A 21288-nucleotide genomic window follows, 5' to 3' on the forward strand; every position below is an offset into this window, starting at 1 on the left:
GCAAAAAAGGAAAGATAGGAGTCAAAGTTGGGTGTGGAGCTAGTGGGGAAGGTCACAGGAGATGTCGACCTCCTCGGCGGTCCAGGAGGAGGCAACGGCCTCCTTGTACATCTCCACACCTTGGGTTCAGCCGATGATGGAAACATTGAGACAAGCTTGATTGGAGGCAGGGTTTTAGGGAGGAGGTCTATGAGCGTATTCTCGGTATCATTTTGGATCTCTGCATCCCGGGTACTCGGCATCATCAAGAAAGATTCAGCTTAAAAAATGTCATCTTTGAAAAAAATTTGGATAATCCCTTTCTTTATTTTTGAGGATTTGAAAATACAATGAGCTTTATCGCCCCTCAACCCCCTTCTCGTCAGGAACATGACTATATAAAGAGTAACTTTTCCTGAAATGCTCTCATGCCTGGCTTGGTAGCAAGATTGTTTGGAGACATCCGAGTTCAAGCTACAGTTTTGAAGCAAAGCCAACAAGCTGCTCTAGCGGAAAGGGGGAGAGTGCCAAAACGAAGATCTTTTTGGCTCCACCCGAGCACAAGATTCAACTCATTCCAGCGGCTCACGAGGTTCCACAATGAGTTTTCTGCTCAGCTTTAGCTAGCTTACCTGGCCGAGCAGCATACAAATTCATTTACACAAACTTCCATCTAATTATGTATTACTTGCTGGAGTATATGCTTCTCTAGCAGCCCACAACAGCACCAAACCTAATAAAGATGATTCACCTGAGCAGAGAACGATTACCCATTTAGTACTACAATTTGCAACCTTTTCCCCTGACGCAACACAAACCATTGCAATATTTGGAGGGTAAGAAGCTTTGGATGGCTAAGACGTATATAGGGTAAACCATTAAACCTTTTTCTCCTAAATTTTGATGAATACACGATGAAGGTCAGAGACAGCACATACACCGCTGGCAGCAAACATATGATGATAGCATCTCGCTTTGTTATTAAATTCGCGTGCGATCCATTAACCTCAGAGAAGCTGTATGACTAGCGGAGAATAATTAAAACAGAATTATGAAAGCATATTTTTATACAATATATTTCGTGCAGAATAGACGGAGAGCCGGCAGGTTTTACAAAACCAGCTTTATAGAGAGCAACCGAACAAAGAACTTAATCAAATCGATTTAGGTTTCGTATAATAATCCCATTTTAGCAGAACCTGAAATCCAAAAGGCACCAAAGGTTGCATCTGCAAAAAAGCTAACTAAAGAAATGCAGCTAGCATTATAAACGAAATCAATCATGTTTGGCTTAATCCTAAGCATCCAAACCAACAGTACATACCCTCTTTATAAGATGGAAAGAGCACTGACCCCCTCATAATAAAGCATTGGCCACCATCAGCTGTCACAAGACCAGGACTGGCTGGGTATTAACCCTAACTGGATCTTAAACACATAATCAAACTGATACAAAAGCCAAATTTCAGATGTTTCATACCAACAGACTCAAATTAGGTTCCATCATGAGTCCTACATTGCCTATAGAAGGAAAAATGATAGCATTTATATGGAAAATTGTAAAATAAGGTAGAGGCAAACCTTGCTCAAGAAATTTTAGATCACACAGTGGAGGATGTAGTATTTCACATCATAAAAGACATGACACAATATCCACCAAATGGATCATAAGGATCCCTTCCACCAGAACTATAAAAAAATTGCGAGTACGTGCATAAGAACTGGTGAAGCAAGTACAGACAAGCCATGCTCAAGTAATTTTATCTCAAACCCAGCAAAGGGTGAATGGGTATTTCACGTCATTAAAAAGAAAAAATGACACAAGCTCAATCATACTAATCATAATTCTCCTTTCTACCGCAACCATGAATCAAGACTCTTCCTGTTTATCCTTTTGTTACTCATAAATATAAAACCGCAAACTTCAAGGCTGCTTCAGAAATAATGCTCATGCTGATTAACTGTACTCATAAACTTGGTGGTCTAGTAGAACAGAAATATCTTTTCCTGGCAAGCATAAAATTATAACACAACATTGTAAGTTATGACTTGTAGAAAACCACAAAAAAATGGCACCCAGTAAGTTTTGAGAAAGAGAGATAACAGGAAAAATATCAGATTATTGCAGAAGAAACATAGATCCATGAATGGCAATTATAGATGGTAAAAGAGGATAAGTAGGGGAAGTCACATACCTTCTAAACCAAAATTTCTTTAAGAAACAAAAGCTGAGCTTCCTGGAGGAGGAAGCGCAACAACCTTCCCTATCGCAACTGTTTTCCCTGTAAAACATAAACCATGTCACTGACTATTACAATAAGCACAACAGCATCATTACTCGATAATTCTCTTCTCACCTTCCGTACGAAGGGTAAACCTTCCAAGCTGGGCAAAATCTGAAAAGTTCTCGATGCATATCAAGTTATTCACCTAGATGACAGATTTAAGTAGATAATTAGTACTAAGAAAGTGTATACTTGTACATTTTGTTAAGAGTACTTCAAAGGGCATACCTGAATGCGGCAGACAACAGCAGCACCATTCTTAACGAAAAGAGGCTTTCTCTTTGGCTTCTTTTTCTTAGGATCCGCACTCTTTTTCTTCAAATCAATTTCTTCTATAAGATCTACAATCTCACACTCCTCAACAATTGCATGAATGTGTAACACTGCCTTGTAACCAGCAGTGAAAATTGCCTAGCACAATAATAGAGCATCAAGAATGCTCGGTGATTTAACTGGACATTTGTTCCCATAAGCCAAATAGCATCGTCAGAACCAAGAAAACCTCTTTTTTATCAAGGAAAAGGACTTACATTGTCAATCAATTCAAGAATCTGCAACTGGGCATTGAATTCAGTAACAGCACCTATTGGATTTGCTGCATGGACATGACAAATTGTGTTAACACATATTGCCAGTGTAATATTCAGATACAAGCAATTTCTAAATTTCATTATATTTGAAGAATTCCTTGTATGAAAAATACAAATATGTTTCTTTTTATTTATAAAAGAAACTGCATGTACCAACAAAGTAATCAAGGGGAAAAAAATGAAGAAACAGCCTACAGTCATATGAAATTTCAGAATTTTTTACTAAGCACATAGCCCTGTAAAGATTACTCGCATTTAGGGAAACCCAAATTAGAGTCATGGTCAATCCCACTACCAAAAGACATAATACGGCCATTCAAGAATTTCATAGTAACGTAAGATTTTTAACAGAACAAGCGCACTAGGAAAACAATCCAAATTAAAGCATGCAAAGAAATCATAAGGTATGCCACAAGACCTGGAAAAATGGAATATTAGTATATCAAGCTGGTTGATAAGAATCAATCTAACAAGACAAAATAGGTGGGAGCAAACTGGAGAAGCAACCGAGAAATTACAGGCATGTTCAAGATTTAAGGAGACCACAATAAGAAATAGTTTGAAATGGCCAGGTGGGACATGCTTCCACTAAAAGGGACAAGTTGAGAAAAACGATTTAGAAAACCAGTAATAGCAGATGTATCTGTTGATCAGGACAATGTCAAAGTTAATAAAGCCAGATCCATACAACTGGGAAATGGTTTCTTGGTTATGTTGATGATTTTTTCAAGATAAAGACATCTAATATGATAGTTAAATGCATATCACAGCCAGACAGCAATCATGGCACATCCCTAATAAAGATTTGGCATGCATAGATTATAAATAGAGATCAGGCTTCCCTAAAATTCCTTGACAACCATCAGGTCACTAGAAGGCACAAAAATAGAAACAAAACAAAACAAAATCTAATCTGTTCCAAGTAATCTTGATATGCCCTTATCAGGACAACATTGAAATGACCGAGGAAGAAGACCTGTTTAAATCAATAGGCACATTAAAGATCACAATAAAATAAGAGTTAATCTATCATCATCCATTAGCAATTATCTATATATGTGTTCACGCCCACAGCTCAGTAGTTACAAGGATATTGAGAGCTTCAAGTTCCATGCATGGATACACTGTCAAAGTGTGTCCTATAAGACTGATCATTTCTGGCAGGTGCTTGCAGCATCCAAATGGCTTATCATTGCTAGCTAAACCTCTTTTGTTACAAAATCTTTCTTAATCAATCTATCCTATGTAAATGAATTCAGAAGACTGTTATTGGCCCATCAGTTCTAACTAATATATTCATGGCTTCATTAGACTGTCCATTAAGAATTTATATAGCCAGAAATGGTGGTGTCTGCAGAATAAATTACAAATCTAATAATGTTAGTTCAGAAGTAATTCTCTGTATCAGACTTCAGGTGAATATATATATAATTTATGAATTACAGTAAAATAAATTGCAATGTAAGAAGATCCATACAAAATGAAAGTAGCAAATCCTCTAGATCCTCTCACCCCAATATTTTTCTTTTAGATTTAAGGGTCATAACTTTCTCATCTTCATATCATTATTTTCTAACTACATACTGAAGTCGATAGTTTAGCATTATTTGCATAGATATCCAAAATAAAATATAGAAGTATCTTTCAAGCACTATCAGAGAACGCCAATTTAAGCCGTATGCTTTTGAGATTAGGTTTATATAAGAAACTAATACATACCAATGCTTGAAAGGACAAAACCAGCCAAGATATCCTCTTCTTCAATCCCTGACAATTTGACCCGGACATTCTCACCAGGTCCAGCACATCTTACTTTATTTTCATCACAGTGTATAGCAAGCACTTTTACATTAGCCTGTCAATCATCAAGCAATACAACATAACTGACCCAATAAATTTAAAACTATGAACAAACTGAACCTAAGAAGAGATCATACTTTGTTGGGCATGATCAACAAGCTGTCACCTTCACGAATACTTCCAGACTCTATTTTTCCCATCACGACAGTTCCCATTTCTCTGTATTTATCAATAATTGGCATCCTGCATATCAAAAGTTTATTATTGTTTTATAATAACTTGTCAAATGGCATTGCCAAGAACGGCTAAATAATTAGGTACAAGGATGCGGAAAAATTAACTTGATGAATCTCCATCACATCTATGGAAACTGCTAAGATTGGGCAAAAGAGGAAAACTAAAGTTCTGATCATAAAGTTAGCTGAACATAATTATTTCAAACCTTCCATATGCATCACACCACAAAGAGAACTCTCATCCAACTCTACGAGACTCTAACATCAACCTAGAATATATGCTCTCCTTTTTCCTTTTCTCTTTCCCAAGTTTACCCTTTTTAACTGACAGAGTAATAAATGCATTCAGTTTTTTCCCTTTTAACCTGTCTTACAAGAACCAAACTAAATGTGTATCCAATTATTTCACAATAGAAGACCCCTCGGTGCATCAAATCACGATTGTTCATCCTGAATTACAGTACCACTTGCAGCTCAGGGTAACGGGATCGCCATTCACAACCATCTATATTGTTCAAATCAAGGGTTTAAGTACCTCACTGGTATGGCATGGACCCATACCTTACTAACAAGCAGTACACCTACGGGTGCAGGCATAACATAACTGAGTTGCATACTGTGTCTCAGTACAACACGGACCAAGGGGCACACCAGTACTTTAGTGGTATATGCATCAGTACTTATATCGTTTATTTCACAAATAAAGAAAAATTGATGGTAAACCATGTGATTCACTAATTACTCCTTTCAGTTTGATGCATCGTGTACAATAGAGTCATTATAATGCATGATCCATCATGTGCATCTTGGGTGCCAACAACTGGTTGGAAACTAAAAGAGATGGAAGTGAATTCGTACCTGAGAGGACCTTTAGGATCACGTGGAGGAACAGCAATTGAATCTAAAACTTCAAAAAGACAAGAACCATTCCACCAATCGCAAATGTTTTTCTCCACTCTGGTCTTCATATTGGTACCCACCAAACCAGAGATAGGAAGAAATTGAACATCTGTATAAAGTGCATAAGGAACAGACAACTGTATTATATACAAACTAGCAGTTTATCACATTGGTTCAGCTCTCTCATTAGTAAAGTTTGATTGATGAAGTATGTGCTATATGCAGCTATAGCTCAGCTAGCATTGAACTTCTTTTCACATGATATTGATGAATTGATAATTATCTTTGACTTGCAAAATCTTAACACATAAGAGAAATGATGGGTATGCTTTAGCAAGAATAAACGGAGCAAATGGATAAATGACAAGGTCCATACTCATGGTAGAGCCAAGCATAATTATTTTAAAAGACTTGCATGGCAGACTAAAAGTAGTTTGTCTAAAGATACAGATTTAATTAAATGCATCTGACAAAAATGTGGTTGGCCAATTTGACTTCATCCCTTAAACTTCCATCACAAAGTAAGAGAACAAGCACCACGATACAAGGAACCTGGTGGGCCATTAAAATAAATTCCCAATAATTGCATAAAAAACACTGGCCTAGAGTTTTCTCACATCCATATCTGAAGCACACAGGCCTGTTTAGATAAAATAGTCAGTGATCAAAGAATAAACCATCAATAGATCATCCCTTATATTATAAAGTAAGAGAACAAGCACCACCAGACAAGGAACCTGGTGGGCAGTTAAAATCCTCAATAATAGTGTAAAGACACCGGCCTAAAGTTTTCTCACATCAGTATCTGAAAGCACACAGGCCTGTTTAGCTAAAACAGTCAGTGATCAAAGAATAACCCCTCAACAGAAAGCTATGAAGCACAGACATGGATGTAGGGAAATAAGACATGATATGAATATACCAATACATCAAAACTTTAAAAAATAGATAACAGTATGGCTGAAATGTTTCGATCAATAAATGTGTTATTTTATATATATGTGAAAAAACTTCCCTAAAGCATAATGGAATACCATAGTAACATAATCCATATTATACACAAGCTCCATGAGTTGCCATTCTCATCCGTAGACCAAAATCCAAGCTCCATAGTCCATACCATCACTTCAACATCACATTCTACAATTTCCCACACATGATATCCATTATTAAAAGTTTAATATTCATAGGAAGAAAAAAGCCCCCACATCGTCTCTAAATCCAACTGCTGCTTCCCTCTCACTCTCATAATTAAAAGGCTAAGATTCATAACCAAAAAACTCCCCCTCACCCTTATTTCCAAGTACAACCGCCACTTCCGTCTTTCTCTCTCCCCTCTCTTAAATAGGGCACATAAAATTTGAGATCTAGGATTTACGTATCAGATTGTACCACTTCGTACCACCTGCACTGGGCATATCATACCAGCCTCTTAGGAAACCAATACTTAGTACACCCCCTATGCTGAGTGCCAATACCATGGGATGTACCATGAAAATACTTGGTACAGTCTGTATCCATTGGGTGTCAATACAGGTAAGGGAACCAATAGTTAAAACCTTGCATGAGATAGATGGTACAGACTTAAGTTTAATGGAAGTCGATCTGGGCTCAACACCAGCCTAACTCAACCCAATATCCAATCAATTGTCCGCAGACATATCCAAAAAGTATCTAAGGGCTTGCTAATTATAAAGCTAGAATTACTTAAAATAATTATCCAACATTTATCCAGCTGTACCCAACAAGTATTTGTATATGATTCATACTTGAAATGGCCATGGCATGCAAGTTTTAAGTATCCATGCATCCTAACCAAGAAGGATAATGCATAGGATTACCAATGACCATGCAATTAGTTTATGTAACAAATATTGATTTTGGATTAAGTAGGCCTTAGATCAAAAAGTACACAACTAATAGATTCATCAACAGTCAGCTGAGAGCAGGGTGCTATCATGCTATTAAATGGCATCATGTAAATACAGAAAATGGAGAGATGAACAAGGTAAAAACAAGAAATTCTAAACAACCATAAACTAGATAACAGCTAGTCACCAATACGATGTAGGCTAAATCTGAATTTAAGACTCACAAGAAGCAGGTTTCCTCCACCAGGATTAAAAGGACCACAAAGCAGGCTAAGCTCCAATAATCCAAGTGAAAGAAAAAACAATCCCTTAAGCAATAGAGGGAACATTAGCTCTAAGCTGCATGCAATCAGCTCATGTACACAACTAATAGATTCATCAACAATCAGCTGAGAGCAGCCTTAAGCAATAGAGGGAACATTAGCGCTGCCAAATGAATAAGCTACTTGCAATCAGCTCATGTTCAGCTAAAAATGATCGCTTAATAAACAAGAGAATTTTTAGCTCAGAATATAAATGAGCCAAACATGAGGTAGGCCTAGCTCGATCATGCTCGGATCAATATAACTTAAAATAAACATGGAAATGAATAATTACTAATTTATTATTTACTTGAGCTTCCTAAACTTAGCTGTCAAACACAAGACAGATTCATATAAAAAATTTAAGGACAGCCATCTAGGTGCCTAATCAGGCTAGCCACCCAAGCAAAGCCCACTTAAGCACTAGTCTCTAAGAGTTTCATTTCTCTATTGCTTTCCCTATTTGAACTCATATGGGACAACTGGAGGGCAGCAGAAGACTGCCAGTGGAGCAATCCAGTGGGCTGATCAATGCTTAGCGGTGTAATGGTGAGTGGCGATGGACACAGACAGCTGTGGCTAAAACTAGTAACAAACAGACATGTTTTTTACCTCTATCTATCGTTCTCTTGCATACATAACTTTTCTTGCTCTTTTTCATCTAGCAATGTTTTTTTTCCATCTGCTTCCCCTGTTTTTTGCCTGTTGCTGTACATGCTAGCCTTTGTTTTGCTTGCTTCCTTCCCTCATGATGGATGTTACTTGTTTTGCAGCACATTGCTGTCGCTTCTCTACCCTTTTCTCCTCCTCTTCCTCCTACTTGTTGCAGGGGGGTTGGCTGCCTTGCTATGTCCCTGCAGCCTACTGGCTGCCGCAGCGGCAGCAATGCTGTTGCTGCCCTCCACTTTCTTCTTCTAGTGGATTTTCATCTTCGGTCTTTTAAGCGTGAAAAATAGGTCTAATAATGCCATATACAGTGAAAAATAGGTCTTCTTGGAGGATTTTCCTCCCTAGGCAGCTGTCTACACCTAGGCACTTGCCTAGGCCACAAAGGGGGTCCCCCACTTGGCCTCGCCTGGTCAGTTGTACAAACATGAGATCAGAGTTCAGTTTATTATTCTCTCAACGTTCGACCCACAAGTTGTTTTGTCATCCAATCCAGGCTGTCTGAACAGTGGCACCACAGGATTCACTGGTTTGGGCAGGTTTTGGTGAAGTCTGGGTTTTACCTTGACCTAACCTGCTTCGCATGTGGCAGGTTAACTGGGTCAACCCAGACAGTCAACCGGGTTTTAAAACACTGCTCAAGACAACATTGAATTATATGGTTGCGAGTCAACTAAACTAGCAAAGATATCATAAGAGGAACAGCACCACCCAACAAATGAAAATTAAAAAAAAGTAAAATACTGATCCTGCAAATGCTGCAATAGTGCGCAAAGTAAGAAAGCAACACATTTACTTCTATGAACCAAACCTCCTTTGCAGTAATGTCAATGGCACGGAGAAGTGAAAAAAAAAGTGAATACAAAAAGTGAAAAAGTGAATACAAAAAAGGAGATGTTGGAAAAAGGAATAACATTAGTGCTGTGGGAAAAAGTAAAAACACATGAATATAGCTCATGAAAAGTTAGACCATACTACCTTTCCTTAAGTAACCTGAAGACTTGAGGAAAGGAACCATCTTAGACTCTATTTCGTCAAACCTGCAAAGGAAAAGCCCCATGAAAAAAAAAGGTGAAACTGCCACTCTTTAGCGGGCAAAAATCACAACTTTAAATCACTTGTAGACAGAAAAAAGAGACAGGACTTGAACAAAACCTTTCTTTGGACCATGTCACAGTAGGATCATCCATTTTGTTGACAACAACAATCAACTTAGCAACACCCAATGTTTTTGCAAGTTGAACATGCTCACGAGTCTGTCCTCCTCTTTCATATCCAGTTTCAAATTCACCCTTTCGAGCAGATATGACCTTAACACAGTAACATATCACAAGATTATGAAGTTTCAAAAAGAAGTATATGTTGAACAAACAAAATGACAAGATCTTTACCAGAACACCGATATCAGCTTGAGAAGCACCACTGATCATGTTTGGCACATAACTTTTATGACCCTAGAGAAATATGCAATTAGATGAACCATGATCAACAAAACTTCCAAAGATATAGGAATTAATTATGTGATATCCAATGATTGACAATAGTAATCGAAATACAACACTGAAAAATAATTTGTGATACTCACTAGACTGATATATCATTCTCATAATGTGCTAGATCCAACATTAACAATGCATGCAGATACATTCAGGAAATTCTATAATTCCTTATAAGCCAGTAAGCAAGTGGATTGAACACTCTTCTGACAGAAAATAACAAAACATAGAGTCACTCACAATTTGATCCCTCCAAAAATGCGCAAGGACTCCAATGCTGATGCATGATACATTTTTCAGGAACCAGGAAAACAGGGACTTTGTTGTAAACAGAAATAAATATAAGATCCACCATTCTGAGCTTGCATATGAGAGTTAATAACATTGAGATGTCTTTCCATGCCATATGTCACAACAAAAGAGTACTAATGATGCCAATGATAAAAGCCCTTGAGTTTAAGGAGAGTTTGACATCTACAGTTGTGATATGCTGTTCTGGAAGTAATTTTAGACCAATCTTGTTACATAACCCACTCCAAGCTTGTTATGTAACCCAGAAATGTTGCTGCTTCATTTGCTGTGACATACTCAGTCAACATTGTTGTACAACATGATCATGGAATTGAAAAATGAAAAAAATTTCCTTGTTCAGATCCTTAAAACATCCAAACCAACAGCCTCTAAGACATTACTGAGAGAACAGATTTAATTCTAATAACAAAAAAATTCTAAGCTATTAGTAGAAAAATACCGGAGCATCTAAGATTGTGAATCTTGTATTTTCTGTCTCAAAATGGGCTCTGCCAACCTCCACAGTCTTCCCCTGAAACACATGAAATATAGAAACAATAAGCAAAAACAACTGTTTGGAAAAACCATGCAATCCACTAGTTAGAAGATATGATGAGCAAAAAATATACTGAACACTCAAGGAGTCAAGTCTTTACCCGTATGGATGATGCTTTCATAAATAACATAAATGACAAGGCATAAGGGACTTTTTATTTCTCTCATGCAAATAATGATAAAACCTTTTTATACTCAGAAACTATTAAAAGCACATGAACCAGGTATAACAGAGCTGGTAAGCATAAAAACAACTGAAGCTTGGCAAAAAAGATCATAAAGTTGAACCCGCAACAGATTTAGATAAGGTGAATGCTGAAATTCTATACCTTTATGCGTTCTTCCTCATTTGTGTCCATAATATAAGCCATGTACCTAGAGCATCAATGAACAGGCTACTAAATATATATAAAAACTCCAAAAAAAATGTGAATTTATTCCAGAACAGGTCATAGTGAACAGTGAAAGAAAGGAACCAGCAAGATATACCCCATAACGTGCAAATGTGTCAAAGTACTGTAAAATTGAGCAGTGCAACAATAAGTTGAAAATATATAAAAGGGAAGCCTAATGCATGTGGGTCCCACCACTGCAGGGTTTGGGGAGGATTAGACGTACACAGCCTTACCCTCATGTGCGGAGAGATTGTTTTCATGCTTACGACACTCATATCACAATGGAGCAACCTTACCCTTGCACCAGGCAAGCCCTCATAATAACTTGAAACAAAACAATTCGACCGTCTACATGGCACATAAATAAGATTTGAGAGCCCAGTCGTTTGATCTACCCTAATTTGGTAATCATAAGAACTTATAGCATCGCAACAAAATTCACATTTTCTAACATACAATTGTGAAAAAAATAGAGATTTTCTTGAGAACACATGCTCCTTAAGTATCGAAATTTGAAGGTTTAGAGCACAATATTCTAGCCCTTCAAAGTACAAAAAATTAAGAAAACATGGAAACGATACCAAGAGACTCTAATAAAATAAAAAAAGGGGCATGTCTTCAATTTAATCTTGAACTTACACAAAGCTCAACAAGTTTAAAGGCGTCCAAATATTTCTAAATGTTCTTTCATGTACTAATATAAATATTTGTTTTCTTTCTCCTTTCTGATGAATATATTTTTTACAAGAGTAATAAGCAAGGAAATTCTGCTGATTCTTTTCCTACAGTGGGTGAAAGAGGATCAAATCAAGGTTTTAAGTCCCTGCCGACGGGGCGCATCCCGGCGGTCCCATCCTACTCTTATGAGAAAATGGGACCGGGACAAGATCGGGACTCCGAAACCCATCTATGCACGGATAAAGAAGAAAAAGGATAGAAAGGGAAGGAAAGATGAAGAAAAATAAAAAGTGAAAGGAAAGAAAAAGAAGAAGAAAAAAGGAAAGAAAAAAACAAAGGGAGAAGAAAAAGAAAGGAAGGAAAGAAAGATGAAAGAAAATAGAAAGAAGAAAAAAAGGAAAAAGAAATAAAAGAAGGGATAAGAAAAAGAACAAAAAAGGAAAGGAACGGTAGGTAGAAGAAAAAAAAGAAAGGAAAGAAGAAAAAGAAAGAAAGAAAAAAAAGGAAAGGAAAGAAGAAGGGAAGAGAGACGGAGAATTTATATCGGGACGCATGAACATGACCACCACTGGGACAGAGCAGGACGGCGGGGCGTCCTATTCGATGGAGAAACCGGGATATCCCTATCCCAGAGGATTTAAAACCTTGGATCAAATTATAACAGAAAACAAATCACCAACATAAAGATTTCACCAGCTCAACACAGTATTACTGTTGTGGACAAGGCAACGCCCTCAACCATCAAAATCTCACCAATCAGGAGAGAACATCTCTAGTAATCAAGGGTCCCATTCCATATGGTGAGTAAATGCCTAAGCCAAGCCCAGAGGTCCAAGCAATCATGGAATAGAAATCATGTCACAGTATTAGTTCCTCCAATCAGAATTAGGATTCCCAAATAGACTCATTATGGAGAGCAAATTCACCAATACTAACCAAACATCCAATTACAGCAACCACAAACTTGGGCAGGCATCTCAAGGCAAGGTGAAAAACAAATTTAGAATCTTTTCAAAACTGACAGCTCAAATCATTAAATCTATACACAAAGACATTCTATTACCAAAGGATTGTTCATCATCTTCCTGCACAATCTCCCATGCCACTACTATCACAGTGATGTTTCAAGTTTCTTTTACCATAATGCTAGCAACCCATAGAAACTAGTAACGCATTGAAGAAAATCCCACTTTTATAAATATATTCTACAAAGGGATTCCAGATTCTTAAAGTAATTTCAACTCTTTAAGAGATGATTAACCACTCTTTTGTTCTCTCTGAGCACATAGACAAACAAAGCATCATAATAGGATTGTATTTTGAAGTAGTTTGCCATATGATATGTGTAATGAATGAAAACACAGTCAACCTAAAAAGAGGCGAGTCCATGTGAAGTTCTGACACCTGAGACAGGAGTAAAAGGAAAGATATGTGGGAATGAAGTCCTATAAGGAAAGTTAACAGATGAAGTAGGTGTCACATTCCTCACATCTTCACCATAAAATGCAGATAGATAAAGAAAGTAGCAAAGCAAAGCAAGTCACCTCCTCAACCACAAGATCTCTTCCAAAATACAACGGTTACACAACTATATCACCTAAAAATTTTTAGGTTTTCCTATAATGACGTCGTTGGATTTTTATTAGTCTCCACATGTACAAAATTGCATGGCAAGAATAGAGAGTGTTCTTGACATGGTGCCGGCAAGGTGTTCCAAAGTTTGCCAGAGAGGGGAAGGCTTGAATTAACGTGGCCCTCTCTTCTTCAACTATACCTAGCTTTTTTCAGGCTCCTGGTATAGCTTCAAAGAGGGGATCAATTAGTCTCCGTGACATTAATCTACCGCAACAGGAGACCATCAATTATTTTGCATCCATTTAGTCTTTTCCCTCTATAAGAACTCTACACCCATTGAAGGCTCATGTAATATACAAAACATAAGGCTTCTTTTTATACTCTAACAAACAAGACATAAAGTTATTGTTTCTCCAAGAACTTCTTTTACCATAACCCTCTTTCCTCCCATCCCTCCCTTGCTATGGAGCTACCAATAAGAATTACCAACAATCTCATGACAAAAAATTAGAACTCAAGTTAAGTAACTACCCAACTACTTTGGATTCTGTATTACCTCATTGCACTCAAAAACTGCATCCTTACACTTAGAAGTCAAAAATATATTATTCTGTTGCCTAAATCAAAACATCAAATGGATGATGCCCTGTCACTATTCCACTCCCCTGAAGATTGTTGAAATGAACCGCATTCAAATCAAAATTTTCAATACTCCCAGAAACTTTTGGAATCCACCAAAATCAGCTCCAAAAAGAAAAAGAAAATTAAAGCTTCATCTTTAGAAAATATAGAGCAGAGTTATTGCGGTCTTTATAATGCAAATATATAGTACAAAGAAGTAAAACTCATAACATCATAAACCCTGATATAGTTTAAATATATCTGTCAGTCAACTGACTTTATAAAGATGCACTGATCTTTCTAGATCTCATGTCATCAAGCTTAAGTTCTGAGTTCGTCATCCTTCAGGTACATGTGATCTCAACTTCCTAATGATGTATAATGCATTCATATACTCTTACAACAGGCAATAGCTAGCATGACAAGGTGGTCTTTGCTTGGTGGCATAGGCAGCACAGCATTGAACTGTTAATGGAAGTATTATTCCCTGATACAGCAGCAATCAGACTCCAACTACATGTAGATCAGAGTGTCGGACTGCATATGTCTTCTTTTAAATAAATATCACTTGGCAAGGTCGTCCATCAATAAGCATATTACTACCATTAGAACAAGAGAAAAAAATTGTGAAGAATATTCAAACTTTTACTATGATAATATTCAAATTATATCGTTGTCAACAACACAAAACAGATAGAGTAGACAAATATTGGACATATTTATAATAGTGGCAGACTTTGTGACATGTAGCAATATAGTATGTAGAGAAAGAATAAAATAGCACCGCCTCAGCAACAAATAAGCACAACAAATCACAAGGTACAACACGAGCATACCAGCTTTCTCTACTTTTATCTTTTGCTTCCTTCTCATATTTCTGCATAGTTCGGTCATCAACCTGACCACTGAGGAAAAGTATCTGGCCTCCAGTTGTAGACTTACCAGCATCTGCATCCATGGAAACACGCAAATGCAGAAAGCAGATATGATCTATTAGCTGCTTTTGTTAATATAACAATTAATGTGAATTAGAATGATGAAAGCAGTCAACCCACTAACTGATCTTCACAAGATCAATGGTCCATGCGATAATATCAGATTAGAAGTGAGAATGCAGTACAAGAGCATATGCAATCATGATAGATCCTTTAAAGTCATATGAAACTCTGAAGTTGGCATTTATTGTATACGAAGTATCCAACTAAAAGGTAGGAATAAGGGAGGAAGAGAGCATTCCAGCCATATATCTCACACTACATAGGCTTATAATCTATGTCTGTAAACTAAGAGAATAAGGATCAAAAATAAATGAAAATCTTTCGTTAGAAACATATCTGTGTCAGAGAACACTGAGCTAACATTTAGACATTTTGGTTCTATATCATCTCTCCCAAGCTTGTGTGAATTCACAATATAATTAACAAATTCCAAAGAACTTGAACTCCAAATGCAAACATCACTCTCAATGAACTCAAATTTACATGTCTGTTGAATTGAAATCTCCACATATCATGTCCTGAACATTTTTGCTGATCTTCAATCATTTTCAAAATTAGCAAATTAATCACAAAAAACGAAAGATCCCATCAACAGTTAACTATGCTCGGTATCATTTAACAATTCGGAAAGAATATACACTGAGAAAAAAAAAATATATGGACTTGTTATGCCTTATAACAATCGAAAAAGGATGGATTGGAAGAAGCATTTCAGAATCTAAAAGTGATGACTAGTGAGATGAAACAATATAGTGTATATCTAAACCAGAATCTAGTAAACTCCAGGGGAAAGAGATAACTCCAGGGGAAACAATATAGTGTATATCTAAACCAGAATCAAGTTCTAAGATAAAAGAAATAGAGCACAGCAAATATAACAAGATAACATGGTGGAAATATACCAACAACCATTAAAGGTCATTTTTACAAAACACAACAAGGTGAAGCGGAAGAAAGCCGCATCCTTACATACCAACATGACCGATGAAAACAACATTTAGGTGCCGCTTCTTGTTTTCTTCCTTTTCATCCAGCTTTTCATCTTCCTCAGTTGCAACTGTCTCCTTATCTTTCACTGTGATTTTAACCAAGCAAGCATTAACATGAGGAAAAAGAACTCATGAAGTATAAATGACGAGGATGAAGATTAAGCGATATCAGATTTGTTCGATGGCTCAGCAGAAGTAAGTTGAAGGCCTTAATCCAAAGATCCTTATACATTGGTAGGCCTGGACTAAGGTAAAAACAGAAAACAGTGATCCGAAAGCCAACTCATAAGTAGTTGAATGATTGTCTCCAAATTATGGCCATGGTAATCATCAACTACTATAAAATGAAAGAAGAATTTTTGACAATCTGCCTGCTGAGCCAATGTTTCTCAAAACACAATTTCCCATCAACTAGACTATATTTGCAAATCTACATAGGGCATTGCACCTTTTGTCTCCAACTGTAAGGACTGAAGGTCAGACTGAATCACTTTGACGTCTGCAAAAAAGAAAAGAAGTAAACATCAGAATTGATTAGGGCTAGACTTTTAGAAAAGTCTGAGAATGGTAAAGGCACATGAAATCACCCTGTAGCAAATGGATGAGAAATTCTTTAAACAAGTTTTCCTTCTTTCTAGCTTACTAGAAAAAACTAGCAGTTACGATTCTACTGGAACAACAATGATGGTTCAAAAAATAAACTGGAGTTATAGCTTCCATGTGTGTTTTGCAAGGAAGCAGAATAATTTATGAAGTTTTTGTATATTAGTCACACTTCCAACAATTAATTAATGAGCATGGGACTGTTTTTGGTAATTAGACTCTAAATCTTAGTTGCTAGAATTGAGAGTAGGTATGGGAGCAAGTGCAAGTGTAGGTGCAAGGAAGTGAATATTTTAGAAACACTTTAAATAAAGCAGCGCATAGAAAGTGAGTGCAGGTTCAAGATTACAAGTAGATTGTAAAGCAGGTGTGTTATCTAGGGAGAAGATTCTGGCCGTTAAGCTTTGGATTGTTTGGAAGCCATCATTCATGACCGGAATTCAGATATTCTAGCAATGCTCTTTGGGAGTTTGTTGAGAATTTGGATAGCAGAAACAAGAGATATTCAAGGGCAACAAGTAACATGACAAAATTTAGTGGTTCAAGCGAAAAGGAAAAGCTCATTATTGTACTAAGAACAAGCACTAAGCCTGTCAGCTTCTATTCTGATCTAGATCATCTATAAAAAGAGTCAAACAAATAAAGGAGACAATTGTGTTATATTTTCCTTCGAAATAATGATTGCAAAAGAAGGAAAGGTAAAAACCAACCTGGAATTGATGGGAGAAGGCTTCTTGATTACTATTATGGTTAATCTTTGAAGATTGTATTTTATCATCACAAAGATCCTCAGCTATGATTACACAGAATGCATGAAGCATATTACAGGGCTTGCCTCCTCAATGTGGCCAGCCATTCTTTAGAAATTTCATCAGGTAACAACACTTGACATAATGATACTAAATTGAAACCATAACAGGATACAAGGACATGATGACAGATATTCGACATAATCACATCCACAGAAAGAGTACATTAGTTAGGTAGCACCCAGCCAATACTTTCATCCATCATATAAGAGTATTTAAAGCACATAACGGCCATTTTGTTGGCAAGTCAGCCATTGTAAGTATGCAACACCAATGTTATTATTAGAATGGTCTAAATTATTAATTAGCAGGTTATTCAGCACCTTAAATTAGTTTTATTGTTGTTAACCATTCCAATTACCTTTGGACATAGTATAAATAGGTTTACCCAAACTTAAAAATTCTCGATGAAGGAAGCAAATGCCAAAGGGACAACTACAACAGTCTCCTGAACTAAGTTTGCAAGAACCAAGCTAACTCTAGGTTTTCATCTTGGCCAATATCTCGGCCAAGATATCAGTTTGTATAGATATTGGGCAGCCACCAATACGGTATAACCTATATCTCAGCCCATATAAAGTGAGAGATCCTGATATATCATCAATATGATATCAGAATATAGGTCAAGATCTCCTCATATGTCTTATAGAATCTTAAATTGATGTCTTGACTGTCAAATGCTTAACTCATTGTCTTAATATAAAAGCTAATCTCAATTACCATATCAACCAAGATAAGTCTAGGTTCCTATAATATTGTCTAAGATCTCGAAAATTTTGATCTTCCTATTTTTTTCAATGTCTTATCTCGGGCGAGATAAACGAAGATCTCGGTCCACCTCAATATCAGACACGTTACGAGATGGTTGAGATCTTAGTAACTAGAGACCTTGCGCAAACTAACCCCAGTATTGTAAGAAACATCTTAAGGGACTGACCTAGTAGAAAGGTGTTTTTTGGCTTAATGATTGGTAAATGCTCAAAGAAAAGAAAGGAGAGCCCGATAGTTTGTAGTCAGTTTTCTCTAGCGATCTGCAGGAGAGACATCATGCACTTATCTTTGCACTTATATTTCAGCCAAGACAGGATGTCATCCCACCTAAAAAGTTGTACAAAAGTTTTTTGGTTTTTTTTTTTACTTTAAAGGTCATACTGTAACTGGAAAAAGAGAAGCGGTTAACGAGAGGTCTGACCATGCTTGCCCAACTAACTGTCCAACCTCTTAATTACTGGTTTCAAACTCTGGATGACTGGTCAGGTGGATCTTTCATTTGAGAAAACAAACAACAGTAGAATTCCAGGCATAAGAGGAAGAAATTGATCAGAAAAGCTTTTTTGAGTCAATCAGAACCTTTTCTTGGGAGGGTATAAACTATAGCCCATAGATGGGAGATGGTATTGTAGGATTGAGAGAGAGAGAGAGAGAGGGAGAGAGAGAGATGACTGCATAGCATATCCCCTTTCTCTTTTTCTGAATTTTGAGAAGTTGCAAAAAATCACACAAGAAAAATGGATGGCATTAAACAGACATCATGATTTTGACAAGGGTGATATGACATAAGATCACTCTTCAGCTAGGGACAACGTAATTACATGTCATAAAGAACATTATTCCCTGGATCCAATTACAAAATCAAAAGCAATGACAGGCCAGATCAATGCCACATTAAGCCACATTGAAACAAATGCTTTGTAATTCAAGTTTTATGCCATGATCAACACATATAGAACCATGATGCTAAAAATGTTCTCGCACAAAATAACTACATTGATGGCCAAAAGCCTCCTGAATATAATTTGTTGCTTCTGAAAACACTCAAAGCATCCTCTTGGCGTATGGGGAAAAAGGGTCAGTAACCTTTCATTTCATACATAACAGATGCCGTAGCAATCAGTAGCAGTTTCCAATAAATTCTAGACCAACAAAAATAAAATACACTGGATGACACTAATTTGATCGCCTTTCATCCTTCCATTTTCCTTTTGTTGGACAAACCATGGAACGAAATCTTTTTTTGAAAAAAAAAACTAAGATGGAATTCGAAACTCCGCTTAATGAAAATAAAATCTGTGGAAGAATGAGGCTTGCGCAAGAATCCAGTATCCAAAGGAACTACGAGCCAAATTATTTCGGAAAAAAACCATCAATAAAGCTAAAAAATGAACGATCAGAGTTCTAGAACTGCGATCCCGCATCCAACAAAACATCATTTCAAAGAAACGTATCATCTTTCCAACAAGACGACAAGTAAATCCACGGATAATTCTACCGGAACCTGATAGGATTAGGGTTTACAGTATCGAACGAACCTTCGTCGGGAGGAGGCGCCAGGGTATCATCGGCGGCAGGGGCGGGAGGTCGAACCTCCTCCATGGGCTCGTCATCCTCCTTGCTCCAGTCGTTGATCTCAGCGTCGTCGACGAGGGCGGGGGGTTGGGGGGCGACCTCCGCTCTCGCTGCTTCCTCCATCTCTTCGCGAGGGCGGCGAAGGGGCCTTTCGAACCCTCCGCTCGGGCGCCTTGGGTTTTATCGCAAGCGGAGGGGGCGGCGGCGGTAAAACAGTCGTGGCTAGCGGAGAGAGAAGGCTCGGCTGGGGGAGAGGAGAAGAGGGGGAGGTGGGAATGCGGTTTATTACAGTGGGAGAAATGAGCTGCGCTCTGATACCTTTGGGTGAGAATGGCTTTTTCTTCTCCCCCGTGGAAATCCGAAATCTCGATGTATGCTGCAAAGCGGAGTCGGAGTCGGAGTCGGAGTCGGGTCGGAAATCTGTCTTATTACTATATAATATTGAAGTGGAGCCAGAGTCTGCTATTTTCCTTCCGGAATCCGGACCATTTCAGATGGTTGTTTGGAGATGGTGGACTGGATAACATACTCCGTTCCGTTATAAATAGAAATTTAGGCATCCGATTAATACTATAATTTTATTTATATTTATTAAATAAATATAAATATAGATAAATAATTTTTATTTTATATAGTACTTATGATCTTTTAAAATATATATATAACTATATTAACATTCTATTAACATAATTTACCATATACTTAGTAATATTTTTGATTTTGTGATCATAAAATTTAATTATTTAACTTATATCTATAATTTCAGTATTTAGTTCATATTCATATCCGTCTAAAATAAAAGAATTTTTTTCTTAACTCAAAATAAAAATAAAACATGAGATTGAAAAATCAACATTGGTTACGTACTCAGAAGGGACCATCAACCTGCTATAGAGATTCGGATATGAATTTTTGCATCTGACTAATACTATTTCCATGTTTATATTTATCGGATAAAATAAATATAGATATGGATAATAATGATATCCGATTCGTATTCAATCTGGTTTTTTCTTTTGATATTTTAAAATTGAGACTATGAGGTGAGAAGACAAGGGTAGTTGTACCAATTCATCAGTGTCCCATTCAATATTGTTGTTTATATACTAATTTTCTTTTAGGCATGTCTATATAAAGTTTGAGAATATAAAAAATGAAACTAAATAGAGGAGTGAAAGCTTAACTTCCCTGCAGGATGGAGATATTTCTGGCCTACTCGTCTCCCCACCATCTAGAATATAAAGTCAATCAAGTTAATTATGTTAAAATATTAGAGATCGAAATAATATTATAAGTCTAACTC

At 36.9% G+C, this 21288-nt stretch overlaps 1 protein-coding gene across 1 annotated transcript; it reads right to left on the bottom strand.

Annotated features, from left to right (window-relative positions):
- Positions 1-1573: 1573 nt before the first annotated feature.
- On the bottom strand, positions 1574-20394 carry LOC103703272 (uncharacterized). Its single transcript, XM_008786056.6, has 17 exons — positions 19949-20394; positions 16676-16726; positions 16212-16313; positions 15077-15188; positions 11301-11346; positions 10877-10948; positions 10021-10083; positions 9785-9939; positions 9608-9669; positions 5749-5899; positions 4792-4897; positions 4574-4709; positions 2795-2859; positions 2493-2675; positions 2337-2409; positions 2175-2261; positions 1574-1986 (listed from the first exon to the last, which is right to left on the bottom strand). The coding sequence occupies exons 1-16, from the start codon at positions 20106-20108 to the stop codon at positions 2194-2196; spliced, it is 1605 nt and encodes a 534-aa protein (XP_008784278.4). The 5' UTR covers positions 20109-20394; the 3' UTR covers positions 1574-1986; positions 2175-2193.
- Positions 20395-21288: the final 894 nt, after the last annotated feature.

This window comes from Phoenix dactylifera, chromosome 18 (assembly GCF_051530095.1).
Source record: "Phoenix dactylifera cultivar Ajwa chromosome 18, Ajwa_hap1_PhDact_Kaust_v1.1, whole genome shotgun sequence".
Taxonomy (NCBI): domain Eukaryota; kingdom Viridiplantae; phylum Streptophyta; class Magnoliopsida; order Arecales; family Arecaceae; genus Phoenix; species Phoenix dactylifera.

Bases quoted from the DNA above. Each gene is read 5' to 3' on its own strand.
- LOC103703272 (XM_008786056.6), bottom strand. From the start codon at position 20,108: ATGGAGGAAGCAGCGAGAGCGGAGGTCGCCCCCCAACCCCCCGCCCTC. The intron at 11,347-15,076 runs GTATGCTCGTGT...TTGATGCTCTAG, and splicing joins GATAAAAGTAGAGAAAGCTG to GTACATGGCTTATATTATGG. The intron at 2,676-2,794 runs GTAAGTCCTTTT...TTATTGTGCTAG, and splicing joins TTCTTGAATTGATTGACAAT to GCAATTTTCACTGCTGGTTA.